The 22254-nt window shown below is 52.8% G+C and overlaps 2 protein-coding genes across 4 annotated transcripts in view; one reads left to right on the plus strand and one right to left on the minus strand.

Moving 5' to 3' along the window:
• The window catches only part of LOC128978005 (protein CEPU-1), a 459628-nt gene extending 454164 nt beyond the window's left edge, over positions 1-5464 (plus strand). For 2 of the 3 annotated variants that reach the window (XM_054395733.1, XM_054395732.1), the window contains 2 exons: positions 3104-3136; positions 5364-5464. In XM_054395733.1, coding sequence (XP_054251708.1) covers positions 3104-3136; positions 5364-5464 — 134 coding nt within the window. The remainder of the gene's footprint in view (positions 1-3103; positions 3137-5363) is intronic. The other variant, XM_054395734.1, reaches the window with a different exon arrangement.
• A 7121-nt stretch (positions 5465-12585) lies between these two features.
• The window catches only part of LOC128977832 (opioid-binding protein/cell adhesion molecule homolog), a 129854-nt gene continuing 120185 nt past the window's right edge, over positions 12586-22254 (minus strand). The window contains exons 3-7 of the mRNA XM_054395517.1: positions 15561-15686; positions 15168-15302; positions 14967-15087; positions 14062-14213; positions 12586-12686 (exon numbers count right to left, since the gene is read on the minus strand). Of these exons, the coding sequence (XP_054251492.1) occupies positions 12586-12686; positions 14062-14213; positions 14967-15087; positions 15168-15302; positions 15561-15686 (635 nt within the window). The remainder of the gene's footprint in view (positions 12687-14061; positions 14214-14966; positions 15088-15167; positions 15303-15560; positions 15687-22254) is intronic.

A 22254-nucleotide genomic window follows, 5' to 3' on the forward strand; every position in this document is an offset into this window, starting at 1 on the left:
GCACCACAGAGCCCAGCTTCATCCATGCCACTGCCTTAGGGTGGCCGTGCTAAGCCCCAGCATAACCTGAGCCCCATCTACATTCTCAGTTTAGGTGTTGTAGGTTCCCTGTGGCTTTATGAGGTTACAATCTTCATTAAGGACTTGGGGGTGCTGGGGGATGAGAAGCTCAACATGAGCCACCAGTTTGCACTTGCAGCCCAGAAAGCCAATCACATCCTGGGCTGCATCAAGAGAAGCATAGCCAGCAGGGCCAGGGAGGTGATTCTGCCCCTCTGCTCTGCTCTGGTGAGACCACACCTGGAGTACTACATCCATTTCTGGAGCCTCCATTACAAGAAGGATATGGAGGTGCTGGAAGGTGTCCAGAGAAGGGTCATGAGGATGAGCAGAGGGCTGGAGCTGCTCTCCTATGAGGACAGACTGAGTTGGGGCTATTCAGTTTGGAGAAGAGAAGGCTCTGAGAAGACCTTCTTGTGGCCTTCCAGTATCTGAAGGGGGCTACAAGAAAGCTGGGGAGGGACTTTTTAGGGTGTCAAGTAGTGATAGGACTGGGGGGAATGGAGCAAAACTAGAAGTGGATAGATTCAGATTGGATGTTAGGAAGAAGTTCTTCCCCATGAGGGTGGTGAGACCCTGGAACAGGCCCAGGGAGGTAGTAGAAGCCTCATCCCTGGAAGTTTTTAAGGCCAGGCTGGATGTGGCTCTGAGCAACCAGATATAGTGTGAGGTGTCCCTGCCCATGGCAGGAGGGTTGGAACTGGCTGATCCTTGAGGTCCTTTCCAACCCTGACGCTTCTATGATTCTATGATTAGCATGGCCCCTTGGTTTGGCATCTGCAGATGCAGGTTGGATTGGCATCTGTAGATGCAGCCCTCAAAATGAAACTCAGCTTCTCTCTGCTGATGGCATCATGAGAGCTGTTAGTTATTTGGTTCCTAACCTGTGAGTGTTGGTTTGCAGGATTTGTGTTGCAACGACAGCATTGGGTGGGACGCAGCAAAGCATCCCCCAAAAGTCTAAGCTTATTTCATGATCCCACTTAGCTTTGTGGGTCTGACTGTGAATCCCCTCAGGGAGCAACATCTGAGTCCTCTGACTGTCCATCATTTCTAGGTAGCCACAGTGATTTAATGATCCCTTCAGTCTGTATTAATTGTGTGTACTCGTGGGGTGCCAAGGGGTAACAGGCACAAACTTGAACACCAGAAGTTCCATCTAAACAGGAGGAGGAAAATCTTTAATTTAAGGGTGATGGAGCACTGGAACAGGTTGCCCCTGAGAGGTGGTGAAGTTTCCATTTCTGGAGACATTCCAAACCTGCCTGGACATGTTCTTGTGCGACCTTCTCTAGGTGAACCTTCCTTAGCACAGGGATTAGACTTGGTGATCTCCAACTGCTACCATTCTGTGATTCTGTGACTGCTCCCCAAGCTGCCCTAACCCACCCTGGATCCAAGAGGACTGTGACACATGGGGGACCCCCATCTCCCAGTCCAGGGCTCCCTGGCACTGTAAGGAACAACACCCTGTTGTGGTTGGCTGCTATTGAGCATCATCAGTGCAAGCTCACTGGTCCCTAAGCAACCAGTTCCTTCAGTCTGGCAATTAAAGTGTCTTGATTTCTGCTAATGAAAGATGAGGAGAAGCTGCATGTGGTGCATTCACTGTGGCACAGGAAAAGCCTCACCTGGGAGGGTTTGGGGAAGCAATTTTGTGACTATCCCTTTTTCCTTGAAGCTGAGGGAGTGTTTTGGAGTTTCCCCCCACCAAAGAATCACAGAATTGTTTTGGTTGAAAACTACCTTCAACCCAACACCACCATGACCACTAAAGCGTGTCCCAAAGTGCCATGGCCACGGGTTTTTTGAACACCTCCACCACCTCCCTGGGCAGCCTGTTCCAGTCCCTGACCACTCTTGCAGCAAAGAAATTGTTCCTAATCTCCCAACTAAACCTCTCTTGGTGCAACATGAGGCCATTTCCTCTCCTGTCACCTGATACTAGGGAGAAGAGACCAACTCCCACCTCACTGCAACCTCCTTTCAGTTTCCTCAGCTGCTCTTCATAAGCCTTGTTCTTTAAACCCATCACCAGTTTCCCTGGACACACTTCAGCACCTCAAACTCCTTCTTGGAATGAAGGACCCAAAACTGAATCCAGTAGAAAGGTTCAATTTGTGTGGGTACCAGGATTTGAGCCTTTCTGGAGCTCTGTGACAGAGGCTAATGTAGTGTACAGCTTTTCATCCTTGTTGTGATCTAATTTTGTAGAGAGGTCAAGGAGTGCTTTAGTTACTGTGCACCACTCACTATTGCAGCCCTGCTGCCTCCTTCAGCAGCTCATTTGGTGCTCTCTGGGATGTGATGGAGTGCTTGGTGATACCACATCATTTTGAGGGGAAAAACTAAAGCTCTTCACTTCTCCCATGTTGTGTGGCCTGTGTTGCTTCCCAGAGTCTGATACCAGGCAATAAAGCCATTAAGGATGCTGGAGGGGATGAACACATTTGGGCTGTTTCCATCTAAACATGAGGAGGAACTTCTTTAATTGAAGGGTGATGGAGCACTAGAGAGGCTGGCCAGAGAGGTGGTGGAGTCTCCATCTCTAGAAACATTCAAACCCAGCCAGGATGTGTTCCTGTGTGACTGTCTCTTAGCAGGTGGGGCTGAACCCAGTCATCTCCAGAGGTCCCTTCCAACCCCTACTGCTGTGTGACTCAGTGATGTTGCAGGGTTATTGAGAGGGGGGAGCCCCAAACCCACACTGGAGTGGAACAGGAGGAGTGCAGGGGAGAGCCCCAGAATCCCCAAATCCCAGCCTTGAAATTTTGTGTTTTCCTTAGGGTACAACCATGGGCTCTAGCAGGGTCCCCTCCAGGTCAGGGGTCTTGCAGTTGGTTCATCCCAACTCATGCAGTACTTTTCCCAGAGAGAAGGATGTTGGTCCCAGAGGACCAGGGTGCAATTTGGACATGAGCATCCCACTTGCTCCCCCATCCCTTTGTTTCCCCCAGGTGGAAGGCAGGCTGAGTGAAATTTCTCACGCCTACACTTTCCATTGCCCTTTTGCCCTAACTTTCCCTTGTTCTTTAATTTTTAGAAGAGACAACTACTGCTCTGACACCCTGGAAAGGTCAGTAATTCGGGGACCCCTGCAATGCCAGTGCTCCCCCTGCTCTGTTTCCCCATGGGACCCTCCAGCTCCTGCCCCAACTTGTCCCAGTGGCAGCCCTGACACCTCCTGTCCCACCACCCCACCTCTCCTGCTGGGATAGCAATATATTAGGACTTTCTTGCCATTGTCCAGCTTTCCTCCCATCCTGGCTCCTCCCTGCCAGCCTTCTGTGCCAGTCTGGTAGCAATCTGTGCCCTCTGCATGCCTTGTTCCCCTGCTGCAGTCCCCTACTCCCTCCCCATGGCCCCTGTGCTCTCCCTGGAAGCAGGGATGTCTCTGTGGTCTTCTTCCCCTGTGTTACTGTGTAAGTGGGGCTTGTAGCAGCTCCTTTCTCCTCTGGGATGTTTCTAGTGATATTTTTTTTCTGGGATACCACAGGGGTGAAGTGTTTGGTCTTCTTCCTGGAGTTATTCATGGCCATGTCATCTCATCAACCAACCAGCCTGCTTGGTGTCATCTCCAACAACTGACACTTGGTGTCAAGTGATAGGACAAGAGGAAATGGCCTCAAGTTGCATCAGGGGAGGTTTAGTTTGGATATTAGGGACAATGTCTTCTCCAAAAGGGTCATCAGGCACTGAACAGGCTGTCCAGAAAAGTGGTGGAGTCACCATCCCTGAAGGGCTTTAAAAGACATTTGGATGAAGTGCTTAGGGATGTGGTCTGACCGTTGTGAACAGGGAGATGTTTATGGTTGGACTCTATGATCTTAGAGTCTTCTCCAACCAGGAGATTCTATGATTCTATGACCTTAATTTGGAGGTCCATAGGCTGACAGCTTCCTTTGTAATGCATTGAGTCATCAGCCCTTGGGATGACTTGTAGGTAGGTGTTGGAAGGGCTACAGATCTTCCCTTGCATAAGGCTCCCTGGCTGTGCCAGGGTTTGAGGCTAAGTGGGAAGTGTTTTGAGGTGTCTGTGAGTGTGTTGGAAGAGTACTACTGGCAGCAGACAAAATGTTTAATGGTTTTCAGGGTCCTGGTTGAGCTGTAGGAGGATGAGTCTATCAGACATCATGGGCAGCCATGCTTGTGCAAAGCACCAGCCTGGATGCCATTCCAAGGTCTCTTCTCACCCCTGGGACAACTCTTTGGGATGTTTTGGTGAAAGCCACTATGTCAGTGATCCTTTGTCAGGATAAGCTCTGAGCTTCTCAGCCTCTGATCCCCAAAGGTGGCCTTGGCTTTTGGTTATCCCCTTCCTCATCCCATCTTGTTCTTCTTGAGATGGTCCAGACCTAGGGGCAGAGTGTGTTATTGGTGACAAGCCTCTGGGGAGGCTTGAGTGTTGGTGGTGTGTCTGCTGGGTGGGCAGGTGGTTATTGTGTCCCTCCAAAAGAGTTAAGTGGAGAACAACAGGAAGCTCCCCCTGTGCTAGCTCATCAAGGCTGGTAGAGGGTGGGTAGTGTTGAGCAAAAGTTGTTATCTCCAGTGGGAGTGTGGCTGGAAACTTGGACAAATTTTGGAGAGGGACAAAGGATGTTGGAGGAGGAGATGGGGACTTGGGGCTTTAATAAGACCTTGGCAGTTTGTGACGCAGAGACTGGGATTCGTGGGGATGGGGATGACTGGCACCATGCTCTCAAGGATGGCACAGGTGGATGGGGTTACACAGAGAGGTCTGGCCTGCAGCGATGCCCCCTCACTGGAATTGCTCAAGGCCAGGCTGAACAGGACCTTGGATAAGGTGTCCTTGCCCCATGGGAGGGGGGGTTGGAACAGTATCTTAAGGGGGCCTACAAGAAAGCTGGGGAGGGACTTCATAGGGTGTTGGGTAATGATAGGACTAGGGGGAATGGAACAACAATAGAAATGGGGAGATTCAGATTGGATATCAGGAAGAAATTCTTCTCCATGAGGGTGGTGAGACAATGGAAAAGGTGGTAGAAGCCTCATCCCTGGAGGTTTTAAAGGCCAGGCTGGATGTGGCTCTGAGCAACCTGCTCTAGTGTGAGGTGTCCCTGCCCACGGCAGGGGGGTTGGAACTGGCTGATCCTTGAGGTCCCTTCCAACCCTGACAATTCTGTCATTCTAGAGGATCTTTAAACTCCCTCCCAACCCAACCCACGATTCTATGAGCAGTACCACCGGGCACCCCGATGCCACGGACTGGTTGGTTTGAATGTTTGCTGGTGCTTTGTTGGCTTTGTGGCTAACCAGGTGGCTGTTCCTCTTTGTTGGTGCAGGCCCAGGCGCAGTGCACGATGGCAACAACGGCGCATGGCGGCGAGGGGGCTGCCTGTGGCTGCTGCTCCTCCCCCTCGCCCAGCTCGCCTGCCAGTTTTGACCCCAGAGCCGGCCCGCGGAGTAGCGGCGGCGACGACCACGGCCAGCGAGCGCAAGCAGAAAGGAGAAGAAGATGATGATGATGATGATGATGATGATGATGATGATGACGATGATGAAGAAGAAGTGTTCACCGTTTCTGAAAATAATCATAAGAATTGAGAGAGTATCCGGCCAGGCCACCCAGGGGAGGGGGAGAGAGGATAAACCACTCCGAAAAAAAACCCTCAAAGGGAATTTGGAAAGGAGAGGAAAAAGGGGAAAAAAAAAAAAATAATCCAAGGCTTCCTGCTGAAGATGCACCACGATTCAGTCTTTTTTATTTTTTTGCCCTATGGTCTTTTGGGTTGGTTTTTTTTTTATTATTATTTTTGGTCTCCAAGCCTGTTTTCCCCCCACCCTGTTTTTCACCGTTCTCAGCACGGAGGACGGGTGAGGCCATCAGGGCATGGCACTTCCCCTTCATCCCTGCCCGTCCCCTTCGCCGCCCACCCTTGCCCACGGGGAACTCTCTGGTTTTCTTCTTTGCCACCATTTCCCTGGCTTCTCATGGACTGTGCCACCACTCTGTGTTCCAGAATATATATATATATATCTATATATATATATATAGATATCTCTCCACTCATAATATATATCCACACATACATATATATATATATATATATGTGTGTGTATAGGTATATAGATCTTCAACAATTACCAATGGAAAGGGAGGGAGGAGAGCGGCGTCGAGCCACCTGTCCATCGAACCACCCGCGGACATCGTGAATGATAAAAGGGATTCTGAGTCGTGGTTAATTTTATTGAGTGTATTTTCTGAGATGAGCCTAGAACTCTTAGTTCCTAAAAAAAAAAAAAAAAATAATAAAAACAACCACAAAGCAAAAACAAAAAAAAAACAAAGAAAAAAACACTAAACAGAAATGCAAAAAAAAAAAAAAAAAAAAAAAAAAAGAGTGGAGAACAACAAAACCAACCACAGTAACAACAACAACAAAAAAAGGAGAAATAATAATAATAATAATAATAATAATGAAATCCAGGGGCAGCAAGCAGACAGAAGTTGGTTCACCAAGGGCTGTACAACCACACAGGCGACCGGCCAAGGAGGTTGATGAGCCTGATGAGTCAGCATGGAGGAGGAGGAGAAGAAGGAGAAGGAGGAGGAATCCCATGCTGAATCCCCCTGAATCCATCCCAGCCGTCCTGAACACTTCCTGCCGGGCATGGGCGATGCTTGTTGCGCGGCGAGGCAGAGGGAGCCGCTGGATCTTTCATCTGGGCTATATATATACAGTATATATAAATATACAGATATATATATATATATATATATATAATTTTTTTTTTTTGTTTCGTTAGAGTTCTAGCCACGGTTGCCAGCAGGGTCCTTCCGCTGCCATTACTGCATGCTGTATATGGAGTTAGGTGTCTATGGGTCCTCAACTGAGACCCACGTCCTGGTCCACTCGTCCCCAAAAAGCCCTTCCTCTCCTTTCCGCCTTTGTGTCACCGGGAGTGGGAGGGGGTCCCGTGGAGGAAGAGGAGTCTGGGGGCTTCTGTCCATCAGCCCCTCCCTCCCCAGCCCCTTTTGCAGTGGAATAATGTGAGCTGAGGGCCAGAGGGAGATCTATATAGCTCAGTTTTATATATTTTTATATATATATATATATGTATGTATCAGTGTGTGTGTGCGTGTGTGTGTGTGTGTATATATATATATATATAAAAGAAAAATAGAAGGAGAAGAAGGAGAAGCACTTGGCACCAAACTGTGAGACCAACCTCCTCGCCGTCTCTTTTTGGTGAGGAACTGTCCCATGGTTTTGGTTTTTTTTTGTTTTTTTTTTTTTTTCCTCCTTCAGTTTTCCTTTCCTTTCCCCGTGGCCGAGGGCAGGGCGCACGCGGGGAGCGCGGGCGGGCGGGCGGCGAGGGGGCTCTCTCTGCCTATCCATTAAAACGATTGTTCCGTGTGGCCGCTCCGTCTGGTTGTGGTGCTCATTGCGGCTGGTGGGGGTCACCCCTGCGCTCTCCCTCTGTGCCCGTGGGGATGGGGAGGGATGTGGGGAGGGATGCTGGAGGAGGCACATTGGGTGGGAGCGCTGAATCGTTGCAGCGGGCCAGGAGAGCACTGGAGAGATGGAGTCTGGAGCTCTCCAGCGAGCCCCCAGCAGGTCAGAGGTGAGGCTTTGGTGAGTAGATGGGGAGGGTGTGAGGCATGGCCCTGCCCTAATGTCACCACACAAGATCCCACTCGGGGCCCCAAAACCTTTCTGTGTAGCCCTCCACTCTGGTGGCACAGTATTGCAGAGGATGCTCCTAGAGTGGCTGAAGTGAATTCCATGGGAAGGAGCAGCACAGCAATGTGAGGTGAGTGTAGGAAACCAAGTGGTGTCTGCCAGGCTGAATACAGGTGAAGCACTGTGGGCCAGAGCCTGGGTGTAGGTGCAGCTCGGTGGCCATGCAGATGAGGAGTGTGTTGAGCTTGTCCTGGCTGATATCTTGGGGTTTTGTTGATGTGCAGCTTACTCAGTGCTTTTGGTCCTCAGCCTTGACTGTAGACTCTGAGGTGCTGGCTTCTACAAGTCACATGGCCTATTTTTTTGGTAGGATCAGAAGCAGACTGGTTGCAATGGTGGGAATCTTTGGTGGGGCTTTTTGTTTCTTGACTCTACAGTGAGCTTGCGTAACCTAGGAGATGAGCACAGAGAGCAGGGAGAGAGCAAAAGGAGTGGTAGGCACCTCATGGCATGACACAAGGCAGCTGAACAATCCCAGCACGGGGCAAAGGAAGGGGATCAAAGGCTTTGCCACATGTCCCAAGTAAGAGATGAGCTCTTGTCCCAGTGCGGATGTGGGGACAGGAGCTTTCTGCATGTCAGGGCCAGGATGGCATGGAAGGAGGGAGCCAGCCACCCCAGCCCTGCTGGAGTCATCCCTTTGGCAGCCATGGTTTAGAAAGTGTCTTTGGAGTGCTCAGGGCAGCATCAGGCAGGCAGGGTGGCTCTCCCTTTCTGGACCTGTCTTCTAGGAGGCCTGGTAGGATTTGGGAACCACTTACCTTTTGCTGGGGTCACTTGAAGGGGACAGCAGAAGTGTCCCTGATGTATGAAGTTGTGATAGTTCATCACAATGCCAGGATGGAGCTGTTCCCTCTGTATCTGGCATCACTGCACAGCACCTGGTCCCCACTGCTCCCCCATTGTAGTATATGGTGATTCCCAGTGGCCTTCCCATCCTGGGACATACAGCCAAGGGATGTCAGCCTTAGGATTTCCCTAAGGAAGTGGAGACTCTTCTGCTTGATGGCCACACAGGCTCCACTGGCAACAGGCAGCAACAAGCAGACCAGGTGCCCAGGGGCAAATAGGCAGCAGCCATCTCCTGACTTGTGTCCAGCGAGGGGTTTGGTCCCAAAGTCTTGTGGCATCTGGTTCCATACTAGAGGAGCTTGTTGAATGGTTTCTTCTGGTTGATGTGGTAGATAAATGAGATATCCCCTTGGGAGCAGGAAGTGCAGCCTGCCATCTCACCCCACCCTTGGGGTTTTAGGGTGAGATGGTAGCTCTGCTGGGTAGATACTGATGGTTGTGGCTTCTGTGCCCAGTCCTCACAATCTTTGTCCCTTGATGAAGGCATTTTGTCCATGTCACACCATCAGACTGAGTTAGGAGCATGTCACCCTTAGGAGGATGTCATCTGCAGAGCTGTCCCATGTGTGAGGCTCGGTTTAGTTGTTGGGGTGAGAGTTGCTACGAGACAGTGGAGAAGATGCTGGGAATGGCTCAGTCACAGAAAGGAAGCTGCTGATCGTTCTGCTCTGCTGAACATAGGTGAGTGATGAGAGCAGAGCTGGTCCTTACCCCACAGGGGCTACATCAGAAGGTGTGTGCTCATCAGCAACTGTACACCGGAGGCAGGCGGCACCCAGGACCCATCAGTGGAGCCAGTTCCAAAGGGAGGTGCATGGGATAGGGCAGGGGTCGAGTTGAACAGCAGCAGAACCCTGGTTGAGAACCTCGAAGCGCCACCATCCAGGGGTTGATAGAAAGAGGCTCCAGTCATTGTGTGAAGCTACAGGAGAGATGGAGGCCCCAGGGGCTTGAGAGCCATCTCAGCTCGGTGTGCCGGGTGCCACCTCCCCGGCCTGGGGCGCGCGGGGTGGGGGTCCGCGAAGCAAAGCCCCGAAGGTACAAAGTTCGTCAAACTTTATTGATACACTGCACAATCACAACCATCTCTTATTCTTGCCGAATTAGAAAAGGTTACAACTACAATGTAACATGCACAATCTCAGGTAGTATAGCCACCCTTGGAATACAATGATCGACGGAAACTGGAGACCGGCCGGCGCGGCCATGGGCACGAGAGACCCGAGAGCAGCGCCCCTCCTAACCCCCAAGCCCTGGGTGCCCAGCCGCCCCCCCAGGCATCCAAACGGGGTTCAGCTCCCTGCCAAGCCACAGCAGGGCCGGCCTCAGACAGCCAACACGTTCCTCACAATGGCACGTTACATGGCACGAAAAAGTTGAGCGCCGTCCCGGTGGAGGAGGGCAGGGAAGCAGAGTAGACCCGGGGGAGGAGAAGGAGAGGCAGGGGCAGGCCCGGTGCCAGGTCTGCTGGCTGCAGCACGTGTCGGTGCCCCCACTCTCCAACACACCACAGCCTCTGGCCCTGTGTGTACAGGGCTAGTTCAGCATTTCTGCCATGAAGAGAGAAATCTGGGGCTGGCACAGGGAGACGGTGAGGTGGAGGGGAGGCACAGACCAGGCAAGGCATTGAGGCAAAGAGTCTCCCATGCCCCAAGGGTACTTTTGGAGCTGGCACAAAGGGAAGGATATGTGTGTCCCCCTGTGCTGGCTGAAGACAGTGGCATTCCTGCTATGTAACGGTGCCCACAGCCACTGGGATCACTGCTGGTGCTTCCTTTCCGCGATGCCAGTGGAGAAGGGGCGCAGCAGCATCTCAGGACCACAAGCCATGGACTTGCCCAGTCAGCGCCGTGCCATGCTGGATCCCCACCAGTCAGGTAAGCCAGTGTGCCGGGTCTGTGCCAGAGCAGCCCTCCACCTCGAGTCATGAGTTTTTGTGTCAGTCAGCTGTGGGACACATTGGTCGAACATCCAGGATGAGGAGATAGGAGCGTCCATAGAGATTTTGTAGCTGTAGCTTCTTATTGTGACAGCCTTCTGACCTTCAGTGCCAGTCTCAGGTGCCTCATTGAGAGGAGGGATGAGGAAGGGTCATGAATGCATAGAGGATGGGGTGATGCCTGTTGTGGCCCTGTGGGCAGGGGCTGGGTTTTTTTCTATCTTGTGCACCAAGGACCATCACCCCCCGGTTCCTCACAACCACAGGACAGCAGGGCAAGGAGGTTTTGGCAGCATCAGAGCTGGCATGGGAAGGATGGTGTGTGAGGGGCCATTGCTGTTAAGCCATCTCGCTTATGAAGAGAGGAAGATGGGGCAAGGCACAGGGAGGCGTTGGGTGGAGACAAGGGGATGCTTTGTGTGCTTGCTCAGTGTATCGCTATAGAGTCGAGTTTCCCTGTGACAAGCACAGGGTCTGGCACTGTGCATGACTTTCCAGGAGGAGGACAGGAGGGTCTATCCCTGGAGAGTGGTCCCAAAGCATTCCTGGGCAGACACGGAGCATCAGGAAGCCTCAGGCCTTCTGCCACGTAACCAGTGAGAGAGAACGTTGCACAGGGTGCCGCTGGGCATGCAGTTCTCTGCATAGAAAGATGCTGTAGCTGCTGCTGTGGTGAGCAGCAGGGAAGGGGGCAGAAGCTCCCAGGGTGGCTGGAGGAAGCAGAGAGTAGAGTCTGAGCCCTCCTCTGCAGGGCTGAACACATCAGACTCTCCCCGCACAGGGGCACATGGCAGATGTGAGAAAAGGCAAAGCGTGGATGTTGCAGCTCAGAGTTGGCTTGTGTGATTTTTCTGCCCCTTGGGGAGGCAGAGATGCTTGGCTGAACAGTATGTGGAGGTCATGCCAAGAGATGGACCAGCAAGGCATGGAGTGGTCAAGGTGCAGACCTTGAGGCCAGGAGTGTGCAGAACTGTCCCCTCTGAGTGTGTGCAGATGGCCATGAGCATCAGAGCCATAGCAAAAGGGCCTTGTCACCTGGAGTTTTGGTTTTGTTGTGGCATTCAGTGCCTCTGCCCAGTGTTGGTGGTGCTGTGCTTTTGATGTGCAGGTCAGAAAGTGCTTGGAAAACCAGCCTGGAGAAATCTCCGTGACAAGTGCCATCAGCGCATCAGGGCAAGAGCCAAAGGGACATTAGAGGGGCAGCAGCAGAGCAGAAGGGGGTCCAGAGTGAGGAGGGGCAATGGCCCAGCTACCCAATGTGTTCAGCCGAGGCAGCTCAAGTGTGCAGCCTGGTGGGAAGGCTCTTGTCTACCTGAGGGCTACTGGTGGTCTGCAGGTCCTCACATTCCTGGCAGAGCAACCTTGTGTTGTCAGGAAGGATGGGGTGGTGTCTGGGGAGGTGGGATCTGACGTGAGCTGGGATAAAGAGCAGCAGGAGGTCCGTGCCCCTTGAAGGATAACCAGTTGTGTTGGGTGACCCTCTCAGAGAGGGTGTGGGAGCAGAGGTGAGGCCAGGTGATGGGGATCAGCAACATCTGGGGTGCGTAGGAAGGAGCTTTGGCGGAGAGAACTGACATTCAGGACCAAGAGGACTGAAGGCAGAGCCGGGGGGGGCTTCAGCCTTGGGGTCTTTTTGGGCATAGGCGGCGTAGCAAGATGATGTGAGACGGATATCCCCGGCCGTGGCTCCGGGTGGCACTGCTCCCGCAGCCCCACGCCCCCTCACGTTGGAGACGAGGTGGGCACGGGGGAGCCCCGTCCGCGCCGGGCCGCATCCCCGTGGCGGCGGCGGTGGCGGCGGCGGCGGGCGGCAGTCTGGTGGCACGTGGTGGGGTCTGTACAGCGTAACCGGCGGCGAGAAGGATCCCGGCACGGGGGAGACGGGGCCATCCTCGGACGCTCAACGATGTCGCCGGTCCTCCGGTGCATCGCCCGTCCGACGGAGAGGAGTCCCCGGGCGGCGGGGCGGGCCGAGCCCGCGGCGGGGGAGAGGCGCGCTGGGGCCTCCCGGGACCCTCCCCTCCCTTATCAAAAGTCGAGGAGGAGGCGAGCGAGGAGGGCAGCCCACAGACAGAGGCCGGCGGCTGCCCGGGATGCTGCGTTGCCACCATCGTGCACCGCTCCGGGGCCTGGGCAGGGGAGAGAAGACGACGAAGGATTAAGGAATCTTAGTATCTCTCTTTGTGTTGTGCCATTTCCCTCATAAGCTAACTGCGCTTCCCTCTGCTGCTGTCTCTCTGCCCATCTCGCTGTGCCCCTCTCCTGTCTCTCTGTGCCCTCTCCCTCTCTCTTGGAGCCCTTGTTGACGTTCATCTCTCTGCAGATGCTCTTTGTTTGCCACAGAGACACACCACAGGGTCATGTCACCTTCTTCATTGGCAGCTGCCCAGTCCACCATTTCTCAAACACCTTCCTACCCAGGAAGCAGAGGTGACCAACAGACATCACCTCACTACCCCCATCAACACCTAACCCACCCAGCTTGCTGCTGCTGGGACAAAACGGCCATTGCTGGTACTCCTGCCAGCACAACACCCCAAAAAAAGCCTCAAAGCATGCACCCAAAGTGTGTGTGTGTGCACAGCCTGGGCTCCTCTTCAGCCCTGCACTGCAGTGACACTCACAGCTCTCTTCTTCACCCATGTGAAGAAAATCTTCCACAGAAACAAACTCCACTGCACCCACACACCTCTGAGCCCATAAGTGGCATCTCCAACCACCAACTGCCTGTTGGTGGCAATGAGCCAACGTGGATCTCATCATTTGAGGTATCTTCCTCTCTCTGTAGGACCTTGCTGCTACAATCTCACACCATTTGGTACCTCAACAAGCTGACAACATTAAATAAAGCCAGTTCTGCTCCACCTCCCTCACCTCCTCCACTTCTTCCTCCTTCACAGTATCACAATATGTTAGGGGTTGGAAGGGACCTCCAAAGATCGAGTCCAACCCCCTGCCTGAGCAGGACCATAGAATCCAGCACAGATCACACAGGAACACATCCAGATGAGTCTAGAAAGTCTCCAGAGAAGGAGACTACACAACCTCTCTGGGAAGCCTGTTCTAGTGCTCTGTGATCCTGACAGTGAAGAATTTCCTCCTCATGTTGAGGTGGAACCTCCTGTGCTGGAGTTTATATCCATTGCCCCTTGTCCTATCACAGGGTGTCACTGAGCAGAGCCTGTCCCCTCCCTCTTGACCCCCAGCCCTCAGATATTTATAGACATTGATCAGATCCCATCTCAGTCTTCTGCTCTCCACACTAAATAGCCCCAGGCTCTCAGCCTCTCCTCACAGGGCAGTGCTCCAGACCCTTCAGCATCCTGGTAGCTCTCCATTGGACTCTCTCCAGCAGATCCCTGTCCCTCTTGAACTGGGGAGCTCAGAACTGGACTCAATACATCAGGTGAGTTCTCACCAGGGCAGAGTAGAAGGGGAAGAGAACCTCCCTCCTTCTCTTCCTTCTCCACACAATACCTTGCCACAAAAACACAGGGCACCTACCATACAGGATGATGCTGGCATTGGTGTTGCCCAGCTTGTTGGTGGCCACACACGTGTAGTTGCCATAGTCCTTCTCTGAGACGTTGAAGAAGGTCAGCGTTGACAGGCGGCCCTTGCTCTCGATCCTCACACCCTCCAGCCCGTTTGCTAACCTGCAGGCCAATATGGCCACCAGCCATCAGGTGATTGGCACACTGGCACTCTAGGACATATTTTGCCCCATCCCCAGACAATCCCTCCTGTCTCACCAGCAAACAGCATCATATATCCACACGTTCCCTCAGCAGACTCCCCACATCCCACCAAGACAAGTTCTTTGATCAAAAGCACACAATGCTCACCATCCCATAATCTGCCTCCCCACCTGACCCACGTTAACTCCTAGAAGCCACAGCCACCATCCCCAGAAGGAACAACCCTGGGCTTTAACCAAACACTCAAACCCATCAGCTACCGAAGAGGAGGTTGCAGTGAGGTGGGGGTTGGTCTCCCCAATATCAGGTGATAGAAGGAGAGGAAATGGCCTGAAATTGTGCCAGGGGAGGTTTAGGTTGGAGAGTAGGAACAATTTCTTTGCTGCAAGAGAGGTCAGGGATTGGAAGAGGCTGCCCAGGGAGGTGGTGGAGTCACCATCCCTGGAGGTGTTTAAAAAGCATTTGGCCGTCGCACCTGGGGACATGATTTAATGGCCATGGTGGTGTTGGGTTGATGCCGGGACTTGATCTTTTGGAACCAAAACAATTCTGTGGTTCGAAATGAGCTCATTCCAGCTTCCCTTCACACAAGGCTCTCAGCTACCACAGCCCTCCTCACATTGCAGCCCTAAACCTGGCATGGTTGCTTCCCAACTTGCCCCCCCACACCCTGCTCATGGGGGACCAGTTGGGACCTCAGTGGCCTCTCACCTGGTGTCCTCCTTGAACCACTGAAACTCTGCCACGGGGACGGCCGAGGCCTCGCACTGCAGGATGCCCTTCTGGCCCACTGAGGCACCTGTGTTCTTGGCATTGGAGATGTACGGTGGGTCTGCGGAGACACCACACCACGTCACACTCTGGCCCACCCCCCCCCCCACCCCTCCCTGGCTTCCCATCCCTTGCACTCACAGTTGACAGTGACTTTGACTTTCCGCACGTCGGGCATGGCCACGTCGTTGACGGCGCTGCACTCGTACTCCCCGGACTGCTCCCGCGTGATGCCTGTGATCTCCAGGTACTCGTCCTCACTCACAAAGCCCTGCCCTGGGAGATGTCCCAAACACGTGGCACTGTCACCCTTCATCCAGCAAACCTGGGACATCACCTAACAAGCATCCTCACCCCCCTACCAGGGCACATCAGAGGCCCAGAAGCTCCACCACAGACATCAACGGGACCATGGGTCACCTTTGTGCCACTTCTTCCACCTCCATAGGAACATCTGCCCATCCCACACAGGCCAGGAAAGACCTCTCCTGGGAGCCAGGCAGCTCCTTCCCCACGCCCTAGGGATGGTCTCACCTTTCCCAGAGAGGTGTCGCCACGTGACGGTGGGCTCCGGTCTGCCGAAGGCCAGGCACATGAGGGTCACGCTGCTGCCCTCGTTCACCGTGATGTCCGAGGAGATGTTGACGATCTGGGGGGGAACTGCAAGACAGCAAGAAGAGAAAGGCCACCATCAGCACACTGCCTTGCCAGACGTGCCACCTGCCCACCACTGGGCAGCCACAGTCCTGGTTTAGAGCTGGACAGATCCTCTCTTGCCCCGAGAGGGACAAAAGAATGACTCTCACACAAATGGATTGGAGAGTGATGGGAAGGTTAAATGGAAAAGCAATTGGTGTTTCACAGAAATTACAAAGCATAGTGGCAAAGATATCCCAAACTGTACAGAGTTCCTTACACCACACTCAAAGGCCCCCCAGTGCTTCCCTTCTCCCCACCTGAGGGTCTACCCAAAACCCCCAGGGCTCTTTCTTCCTCCCCCACAGGATTTATGGGTAGAAATATGCCAAATTCCTGTGCCCACTTTGCTGGGTTGGACACTCAGGACACTGGAGGTGTAACTTCTGTGGCAGTAACAGGAGGCACCCAGCCTGAACTGCTACACACAGCCACAAGACACAGCCCATCACTGGACACCAGCATCCATCCTATCACCCTGGCCAGCTACCATCCACCCCTCTCCAAACCAGCCTCACAAACTGAAACTGAGCACAGACCAAGGGTGCTGAGGGATCTCACCTCCCTGGTGAGGGATTTCCTCACCACACCCCCAAAACTGCATCTTGTTGTTGCCCTCAACAAGGCTCCTATTGGAGCACGTTTGTGAAAACTCTTTACATTACTGAGCTCCACTCCACACCAGCCACAGGCATTTACATCGCTCGACCCTCAGATCCTCCATCTAATAAACAACCTGGCAGGCTCCACACCCATTAATATCCCCAACCCTGGCACACAGCAATTAAAACCCACCCCCCAAGACCACTTCATGGTGCTCTGGGCTGATGGGCACAGACCCCAAAAGAGTCTATGGCCCAGAAAGCAAATGCTGCCATAAGAAACCAGCCACCCCAAAGTAATCACCACTCCTACAGTGCCACAAAGGATGCCTCATGCCCCCTCCCCAAGCACATACTGTGGCAAGAGCCTCAGCTCACATGGCATCACATGGCCAACCCCTGTGCCAAGGACTCTCCTGCAGCATCACATGGCCATGAGGACTGCCTGGTTTTTCTCTTACTCCTGGGGACCATCCCAGGCCTGTTCATTGTCCAAACTGACCAGGCTGGATAAGGAAAGACTGACCAAGTTGGGTTAGGACAGGCTGTCTACTAGGCTGGGTAAGGACAGACTGGCCAGACTGGGTAAGGACAGAGGGATGCCCAGCGGGGCACCAGCAGGGCCACAGCTGCACCCTGATGGGCTCAGCCTAAGCTTCCTATAACCAACAAGCTCTGAGGATCACTAGCCTTTAAAACCCCAACACTCCAAGAGAGCATTTTGCTCCTGGACCAGCTCCTGGATGCAGGCAGAGGATCAGCTTTCCCAACCCTGTTCTCCTGGCAACCTCTTTGCCTGGCACAGGAGAGGTGGCATGAAGGGATGAGCCATGGCAAAGACCAACAATACACTGCTGTCTCCACAGCCTGTTGGGCTCTGCAAGGCAGTAAATTTCCCAGCAACCTGACACATTAATACCAAAGTGGAGACTGTGAGAGCAGAGGGAGGTTGTCTGAGTCCTTCAGGGCAAAGCAGCAATCTGAACATGAGAAGTGGGTGCTGACAACTGCTGGAAAATGTAGGTAATGCTCAGAGCTTGGCCAGCTGGACACAGAACTGGTGAGGATGCACTTGGCCAAGGTTCAGTTTTGGGCACCTCAGTCCAAGAAAGATATTGAGGTGCTGGAGTGTGTCCAGAGAAGGGCAACAAAGCTGGCAATGGGTCTGGAGAACAGGGCTGGTGAGAAGCAGCTGAGGGAACTGGAGGTGTTAAGTCTGGAGAAGAGGAGGCTGAGGGGAGACCTCACTGCTCTCTATAGCTTCCTGAAAGGAAATTGGAATAAGGTGGGGGTTGGGCTCTTCACCCTAGTATCAGGTGACAGAAGAGAGGAAAAGGCCTGAAATTGTGCCAGGGGAAGGTTAGGTTGGAGATTAGGAACAATTTCTTTGCTGCAAGAGTGGTCAGAGATTGGAAGAGGCTGCCCAGGGAGCTGGTGGAGTCCCCATCCCTGGAGGTGTTCAAGAAACCTGTGGCCATGGCACTCTAGGACATGGTTTAGTGGCCACGGTGGTGTGGGGTTGATTTGGACTGGAAGGTCTTAAGAGGCCTTTTCCAACCCAAACAGTTCTCCAATTCTATGGTTCTATGTCTGACACTCCATCAGGACATCCCCCTTGGCCCCGAGGCTGCTGACTGAATAGGGGTGAGATGCTCACCTTCCAGAGATGCAGGGGGCTAAAGCAATTCTGCATCACAAAGTCCCTCCCCACCCCCTATTCACAGTCCTGCACTCATTGCAAAATCTACAGCTACAAGCAAATTAAATACAGGCTTCATCCCGAGGAAGTGAGGAGCAGCACGACCTCACCAGAGCTGCGAGCAACACATGGATGATTTTGTCCACCCCATGAAATATTAATCACTGGCAAGTTAATGCAGAATGTTTGGTAGACCCCAAAATACATCTGTGCTGTAATTTCTTGTTTGTTTGGAAAGCTGGAGAGAGAAATTGAATGTGAAAGAGATGCCACTAAATTCAATAACAATAAGCCTGTGATTTATCTCCTTCCTCTGCTGCTTGAGACCCAAACTGCCTGCTTCATACTCTCCATGGGTACCAGATTCTGCCATGATGCCATCCTTCCCTTCATGTCCCAAAATGGGGGCTGCAAATAGCCCCATGGGGGTGGCCTTCCCATGGTGATCAAAGATTCATAGAATGGTAGTGGAAGGGACCTCCAGAGATCATTGAGCCCAGCCCCTCTGCTAAAGCAGGATCACCCAGGGCAGGTCACACAGCAACATGTGCAGATGGGCCTTGAAAGCCTCTAGAGAATGAGACTCCACAACCATGCTGGTGATGCCACCATGTCCTGTGATGCCATATGTCATCCTCAGGATATCCCTCCCACGCACAGCCAAGCTATCCCTGGGACCCTGGGTACCAGCACCAGCTTTGCCCATGCTACTGCTTCATATCTCGTCCATCTGGGGACAAAACTAAAGAGCTCAGATGGTAGTATAACCAAGGTTGCAAAAGACCTCCAAGATCACCAAGTCCATCCCTCTAACCAACACTTTCATGACCACCAGACCCTGTCCCAAAGTGCCATGGCCACACATTTCTTGAACACCTCCAGGGATGGGGACTCCACCACCTCCCTGAGCAGCCTGTTCCAGTGCCTGACCACTCTTGCAGGGTAGAAACTGTTCCTTGCAGGCTACCACACCCAGGTGTGAGGAGGGATGGGCCTTGTCTTGCCAGTGCAGACACCTCATCCATGCTAAGCCATGCAGGAAAAGGCAGCAGGTTGGCAATCCCTGCGTGGTCACTGCCTCCATGTGATGCTGACGCACAGCACCACGCGCAGCTGACTCATCCCCTGGCTGCTCCGCGGTGCCGATCCCTCCCGGAGCCCAGCCGCTCGCTGCCATGGCCCTGCTCTATTTTTAGCAGCTGGATCATTACTGCTGCACGCCTCAGAGCAAAGAGCTGCCAACACGTGTGACCGATGTTCCTCCTCCCCGTCATTAGCTCCTCATCCATTAGATCCTCATCCTTGCTACAGCTTTCATAAGGTGAGATGATCTATGGAGATCTATGGGCTCCTCAAAGCACCAGAAAACAGCCCACGGCTGCTTGCCAGACAGGCCTTCAGAAGGTTGTTCCTGCTCACAGAAGGGGACATCTCTCCTTTGGTACTCAGCAGGGAGGTGATAGCCTCCACAGACACCATCCATCCATGCTCCAACCCTGGTTCCTCACTTCCTACCCCCCTCTGGCACACCTCCTATTTTGGGCAGATGAAGCATTCACTTTGCTCCTTCAGATCTCCAGCTGCAGCCCTGCCCTCTGACGGCTCGAACACCTACCAGAGCATCCACCACCTCCCTCTCTGGCTGCCTATAGTCCCACATTTCAGCCTCTGGCTCTGCATGAGCCTCCCCACCACAGGCAGGAGGGATCTGTCAGAGGTGTCACCGCACAAGCACTCATTAGTGTACAGAAAGTCAGCACAAAGAAGGCAAATATGCTGAAAGCTCACATTTTGCTTGTGCTGTGCATCTCCTCAGATGAGAAACACAGCAGGATGATGACCTCAGCCTCTGGCCTGTTCCTGCATTTCAATACCTGAAGGGGACCTACAGGAAGGCTGGGGAGGGGCTGTTTCCAAGGACTTGTAGTGACAGTACTAGGGGCAATGGTTTGAAACTAGAGCAGGGTAGACTTAAGCTTGGATGTTAGAAGGAAGTTCTTCACAATGAGGGCAGTGAAATACTGGATTGCCCAGAGAGGTGGTGGAGGCCCCATCCTTGGAGATATTCAAGGTGAAACTCGATGGGATCATTAGCAACTTGCTTTAATTAAAGATGCATAGGTGTATAGAATGGTTTGGTTCAGAAGGGACCTTAAAGATCATCTAGTTCCAACCCCCTGCCATGGGCAGGGACACCTTCTACTGCACCAGGTTGATCCCTGCAGGGAGGTTGTTAAAGCTGAACTGTGAGGGTCCCTTCCAACCTGATGCATTCTGAGACTCTGTGATATGTCTTCCCCAAAACTGTTCCTGTTTGGGGATCATACCCTTAAGGAAGTTATGCAGGCAGCACCCACCAGCCATCTCCCAGCTGGGGAGCACCTGCTCCCAGACAGAAATGGATGTGCATCCCATCCCTGCATCCAACTCATGTTTGGATTCAGGGTGCAGGGGGAGAGAGCCATGAGGATATGCCTGGAATCCCTACATGAACACACCTTGACATCGCATCTAGGCTGCAGGAGAAGCGAAGGGGCACGAGGAGATGACAGCAGAGGTTTTAACAAAGTGTTGCTTCTCACCTCACAGATCCTCATCTCTGATCGAACCTGTCCTGATGACAGCCCAATCCGAGAGGCTCGTCAGAGCTGATTTTATCCAGATAATGGATTAAGCACAGCCGACAGCCACAGTTTGGTCAGCAGCATGATTCCTGTCAGCCAGGCGAGCAGCGTGCAACAGAGCTGCCGCTAAGGGCAATCTACAGGTGCTCTGTTTCACAGGAAATCTTTATTTTTCCCTTCTCTGGGTCTTAACTGCTCCCTTTTCACAACCTCTCCCTGGTAAAGCACATTTTGGGCAGCCCTTTCACAGGCAGGGCTGGTACCACACCTGTTTCCAACCTGCCCTCTCTGCCACACAGGTGAGATTGCTTTCACCAGGGAGGCTGCACCTCGAATACTGGGTTCAGTTTTGGGCTTCTTACTCCCAGAAGGACATTGAGAGGCTGGACAGGTCCAGAGAAGGGCAACAAAGCTGGGGAAGGGTCTGAAGAACAGGACTGGGGAGGAGCAACTGAGGAAACTCGGGTTTAGTCTGGGAAGAGCAGGCTGAGGGAAAACTGTTGGGGAAGGTCCAGAGGAGGGCCACAAAAATGATCAGAGGGCTGGAGCACCTCCCCTATGGGGACAGGCTGAGAAAGTTGGGGCTGTTCAGCCTGGAGAAGAGAAGGTTCTGGGAAGACCTTGTAGCAGCCTTCCAGTACCTGAAGGGAGCTACAAGAAAGCTGAGGAGAGACTTTTGACAAGGGCAAAGAGGAATGGTTTGAAGCTAGAACAGAGTAGATTTTGATTGGGCATTAGGAAGTTCTTTACTATGGGGGTGATGAAACACTGGAAGAGGTTTCCCAGAGAAGCTGTGGATGCCTCTGAAAGTGTTTAAGACCAGGCTGGATGAGGCTTTGAGCAACCTGGTTTAGAGGGAGGTGTCCCTGCCCATGGCAGGGGAATTGGAACTAGATGATCTTTAAGGTGGTCCCTTCCAACTCAAGCCATTGTGTGATTCTATGACTGACATTAGAGAAGCCAGCATGGAGCCTTCCATCCAAGCAAAGCCAAAATCCAGCCACATTATGGACACAAAGCATCGCACAAATAAAGCAGGGGCATCACGCACCCAGGCAGCATCTCCTGACTGCTTGCTGTGCATCCTTTTTCACCAGGTTTTCACCCCGAGCTGGGGAAAGCAATAAAACAAGAACTGGCAGTGTTTTACCTACTGTGTAACCACCTGTCAGTAAATTTATGAACAATTAGGAAGTGAGAGTGCTTCCCAGGGAGCTATTTGTGCGCACGCTAAAACGTTCTTTCTGTTCAGAACGGTAATGGGGAAACAACTTCTCCAGTTCTCCCCCTGCTTCCCCATTTTTCCTTTTTTTTTTTTTTTTCAATAATTAATCAGCTGCCACCATGCTTTTGTTTCATCAGCTCCTGGTCCTTGAGGCATATCCTAATGCCTCCAACAGTTCTGCTCCCACTGGCTCCTTTTCACTCATTTCAAGAAGTCTCGAGAACAGGATACTGAGGTTGCTCTCTGGATGTTCTCCGTCCTATCCCTTCTCCATACTCATAGAATCATGGAATGGTAGGGGTTGGAAGGACCTCCAGAGATCATTGAGTCCCACCCCCCTGCCAAAGCAGGGTCACCTAGAGCAGGTCACACAGGAATGCAT

The sequence above is a fragment of the Indicator indicator genome, chromosome 34 (genome assembly GCF_027791375.1).
Source record: "Indicator indicator isolate 239-I01 chromosome 34, UM_Iind_1.1, whole genome shotgun sequence".
NCBI lineage: Eukaryota > Metazoa > Chordata > Aves > Piciformes > Indicatoridae > Indicator > Indicator indicator.